Below are 4,353 nucleotides of genomic sequence, written 5' to 3'. Positions count from 1 at the left end.
GAGGCCACCTGCAGGTACTCCCCACCCTCCCAGCCCACAGCAGACATCGCTCACTTACATGAACTTTGGGCAGACCAGCCCAAAATGTACAGTTATTGTGTAGTCCGGGGTTTTTGTGGAGTGCTTGGTCCCCAGGCCATGCATGGGGCAGTGGAGGTGAGGTCCAGGACACATGGGAGCCAAAGCAGAGTATAAATGAGAAACAGGAAAACCCTGTTATTGAAAAATTGGCCTGTAAGCACTCTAAGGGGTTGGATAGGGAGGTGATGCCCGAGGCCCAGGAGTGGGTCTGTCCCCCAACTCTCCTGCTCAGGCTGCAGTGATGAGGTCAGTGTTGGGCATGGGGCTCTGTGGTTGGTGCAGCTGGAGAGGAAGGCAGGCTGTGAAAGTCAAGGTCCCCCAAGAAAAGTCAGTGCCCCCAAAGCAGCTCCATGAGCCCCCTTTCTGTGGTGGGTGCCAGCCCAGCAGGGGCTGGTGGCAGGGAGGAGCCACGTGCTGGGGGGTGCCCAGCACCCAGGGCGACTGTATGATCTGCCATTGGCACTGCCGTGCCCACGGGCCACTGGAAATTTTCAGAAACCGTATATCCCCATCCCCGTGGGTGTGTGAGTACCTGTACCTGTGCGTGTCGGTGTAGATATTTAGGTGGCTGCTCCCCCCCAACCAGGGGTCGAGGGGCCTGGCCAGGCTGGCCAGGGTGCCCCAGGTTTTTCAGCTGCCCCCTGGGCATGGTCCCTGCCACCCTCTGCTCCAACACTTGTCCTCTTAATGAGGTTTTTGTCAGAATCAGGAGCTTGGCAGAGGGGCCATGAGGTGGGGGGGGCCCAGAGCACCCCAGCACTGTTCGCAGCCACACTGCTGAGGAAGGGAGGCTCTTGGCACCCTGGTCAGAGGCTCATGGTGACCAACAGGTTACAGCTGTGTCTGGTGTTGGTGGGGCTGGGACTCTGCACTCAGGATGTCCCAGACTGGAGCAGGGACATGGCAGCCCCCATGGTGCCCATCCCAGGAGGGGCTCGGGGCCAGCAATGCCTGTGGGCGAGCACCCATCTCCACCTACCAGGGCTCACCCAGCACCCAACCATCTGTGCAAAGGGTGCAGGTACGGCTGTGAGCGCCTGCCTGGTGCTGCCAGTGCAGCTGTAGAGTCTCCCAAGGCAAATCCCTGCTCACACCCACAGTGGAGCCCCCACTTCCCGGGGTGCGACAGGAGCAGGGCAGGGTGGGCACGGTGGTGCCCGACTGGCCCCACAGGTAAGTACGGTGTCAGAGGCACCCAGTCCCACCAGTAGCCCCACTGGTATGGGAGAGATGGACTCAGTGTTGTACCACTCCAGGCAAACTGGGATCCATCAATCCTGGCCCTGGCAGAGGTGGTGGCACCTCAGTGCCCGTGGCAGTGATGGAGCTGGTGGCTGGTGTGACGCTGCGCCGGTGGCACTGCAGGCAGCGGGGACTGGGTGCTGGGCAGTCTGCAGAGATGCCCAGAGATGGCTGCCCTGGTGGGGTGACACTCACAGCAGAGGTGGCACGTCACCACCATGGTGTCCCTGGCAAGCCCCGGTGCTGGCAGCACGGCCAGCACCCACCCCGCTGTCCCCGGGGGAGAACTGACCTTGCCTTTTCCATCCCCACAAACAACAAACCTTGTCCCCCAAACCCCAGAGAGTATTGCAAAGACCTCGACTTGTCGGATAACAACACCGAATTCCTGGAAAACTTTATTGCCCTCATGGAAAAGGTGACCCCAGACTCCAAGCAGTGTGAGTAACCGGGATGGCTGGTGGGGAGGCTGCTGGGGGGTTGGAGGTGGACGGCGATTCAGAGGGAGATGGGGCACGGGGTGAACTATACTGGGGTTGGGGTCCTGGGAGCTGCTGCTGGGGAGATGTCGGGGCAGAGCAAGGGGCATGGGTGATCCCCATGTGGCCAGCCGTCACCTCCTCCTGCTCTCCATCTTCCTCTCAAGGCGACAACTTCCTCCTGCACAACCTGATCCTGGACACAGGCATCACGCAGCAGCTGGTGGACCAGGTCTGGAAGAACCAGGACCTCAACACGTACGTGCAAAGGAGGTGGCCCGGGATGGGCAGCACTCTCTTGGAGCAGAGGAGGATTAGGATGGGCTGTGTAGGTAGGGACAGAGCAAAACCCCACTGATGCCGGGCGTACCCGGCCCCTCTCCTTGCAGGTACAGCCTCTTGGCTGTCTTCGCAGCCACTGATGGGGGCATCACCCGTGTCTTCCCTAACAAGTGAGTGTCGAGCCCGTGCGGTGACTTGTCTGCTCCTGCTGGGCAGTGACAGTGACAGTCATGGCTGTGGCTGCTCCCACCCAGGGCTGCAGATGACTGGGAGGAGGAACCAGAGCCCTTCAACGCCAGCTTCTACCGAAGGAGTCTGGACAACAAGGGCTACATCTTCAAGCCACCCTACCGGGATGGTGGGTGCCAGCTTGGGACAGCGAGGGGTGACACAGGCTACCAGGGGCTGGCTCCATGCATCCCCTGATGCATCCCCTGCCTTCCACAGCCGGCTACCGAGGGCTCGACCTGGAGAACAACACCATTGGGATCCTGGTGAGCACCGCCGTGGAGCTCAGCATTGAGGGCAAGACTCTGAAGCCAGCAGGTAGGCAGGGGGCTGAGTGCCCTGACGTCAGGCTGGGGGGGGTCCTCGTAGCCCCTCCAGCACCAGGGCTCACCCTGTCTCCCCACTGCCCCAGTGGTGGGGGTGAAGCTGGACCTGGAGGCCTGGGCTGAGAAGTTCAAAGTGCTGGCGAGCAACCGGACGGACCGTGACCAGCTGGGCACCCGCCGAGTATGTCCTGGGGCTGGCACAGCACGGGAATGGGGATGGGGGGACGGGGGGAGCTCTGCTTGTTGGTGAGCACTGCTGGGACATGGTGCCCGTGGTTGCACCGGGTGTGTTCCTCCTGCACAGCCCTGCCCGTCACCCTGCTCGGGGCACCTGTCCCCAGCCCCTGGGGACACCACCCCGTGTGTCCCCTTCTGGCAGGAGGACAGCTCTAGGGTGATGACCATCCTGCTAACCTGTCCCTCTGCCCTGGTTTCGGTTGACAGTGCGACCCCTCGACCAGCTGTGAGATGGACTGTGAGGCCAACAACAAGGTGGGTGGTGGGCAGGGGTGGGGGCTGCTGGTGGGGGAGTAGAGGGTGACTGGGAGGGCTCCCTGTCCCCTGCTCACCCTGTCTGGGCACCCACCCTGTCCCCTGTTGCTCCTGGAGCTCAGCCAGCCCCTGACCCACCTTTCAGCGATGAAGCCCCAGGGCTTGCCCTGTGAACTGTGGACCCCCCTGAGAGGGCTGTGAAACCCCCCAGGGTGGTGGTGTCTCCTGCTCCCTGCACCCAGCACAGATGCTTCTGGCACCGAGATGCTTCTGAGCAGCCCCCAGGCTTGGGGACACTGTGCTGGGCCCCCTGCCTGACAGCCCATCGCCCCCCACCCTGCCTGTCCTGCCTTGCCCTGGGCATGACTGGGGTGGATGACACTGCCCTCCTTCCCCAGGACCTCATCTGTGTCCTCATCGACGATGGGGGCTTCCTGGTGCTCTCCAACCAGGAGGACCACTGGTACCAGGTGAGCGGTGCCTGCAGCTCTCCTGAGTGTGGGATGCCAGTGGGGAGCTGAGACCTCTGAGCTCGTGCCAGAGATGGCATGACACAGCCCCACTCACGTCCCCACCGGGGGAGTCCCACGTCAAGATGGTGTTTGGATGCAGACTCAGTGTCCCCATCCCAGGTGGGCAAGTTCTTCAGCGAAGTGGATGCCAACCTGATGTCTGCCCTCTACAACAACTCCTTCTACACCCGTAAGGAGTCCTATGACTTCCAGTCCGTCTGTGCCCCGGAGGCCCCAAGCAACACAGGCGCTGCACCCCGCGGTGTCTTCGTGGTGAGCACTCACAGGGCTGGTGGCTTCCAGGTGGTCTGTGATCTGGGGGGCCCATGAATGTGTCCCCAGTGCCCTGCACGGGGACCTGCTGGCGATTGCCCTCTTCTTTGCCCACAGCCCACCGTGGCTGATCTCCTGAGCCTCGCCTGGTGGACTTCAGCTGCAGCCTGGTGAGTCCTGCCATGTCCCCTCTCCAGGGGCCATTTCCATTGGGGAGTGACACAGGGGTGTCCTTGGGGTTGGGACAGCTGATGTGGCCACGCTTTCCTTCCCCAGGTCCCTCTTCCAGCAGTTCCTGTACAGCCTCACCTACAGCAGCTGGTTCCAGACGGGTGAGTCCCCAGGGAGACCTGGGCTGGGGGTGGGCAGGGGCCGTGGCAGGGGTGCGTGGTGGGGGGTTGGTGGCCCCTGTCCCATGGCACTGTGCTGGCACAGAGG

The 4,353-nt window shown here is 62.5% G+C and overlaps 1 protein-coding gene across 1 annotated transcript in view; it reads left to right on the top strand.

The window, feature by feature from the left end:
- Positions 1-4,353, top strand: part of CACNA2D2 (calcium voltage-gated channel auxiliary subunit alpha2delta 2) — a 192,028-nt gene that overhangs the window by 185,700 nt on the left and 1,975 nt on the right. The window contains exons 23-34 of the mRNA XM_029958216.1: positions 646-693; positions 1,660-1,763; positions 1,970-2,060; positions 2,192-2,254; positions 2,339-2,442; positions 2,532-2,630; positions 2,725-2,819; positions 3,083-3,130; positions 3,529-3,600; positions 3,763-3,915; positions 4,033-4,085; positions 4,192-4,247. Coding sequence (XP_029814076.1) covers positions 646-693; positions 1,660-1,763; positions 1,970-2,060; positions 2,192-2,254; positions 2,339-2,442; positions 2,532-2,630; positions 2,725-2,819; positions 3,083-3,130; positions 3,529-3,600; positions 3,763-3,915; positions 4,033-4,085; positions 4,192-4,247 — 986 coding nt within the window. The remainder of the gene's footprint in view (positions 1-645; positions 694-1,659; positions 1,764-1,969; positions 2,061-2,191; positions 2,255-2,338; positions 2,443-2,531; positions 2,631-2,724; positions 2,820-3,082; positions 3,131-3,528; positions 3,601-3,762; positions 3,916-4,032; positions 4,086-4,191; positions 4,248-4,353) is intronic.

This window comes from Manacus vitellinus, unplaced genomic scaffold, assembly GCF_001715985.3.
Source record: "Manacus vitellinus isolate BGI_N305 unplaced genomic scaffold, ASM171598v3 scaffold_14_pilon, whole genome shotgun sequence".
Lineage (NCBI taxonomy): Eukaryota > Metazoa > Chordata > Aves > Passeriformes > Pipridae > Manacus > Manacus vitellinus.
Note: the sequence above shows the minus strand (reverse complement) of the source record. Positions and strands in the feature narration are given on the sequence as shown.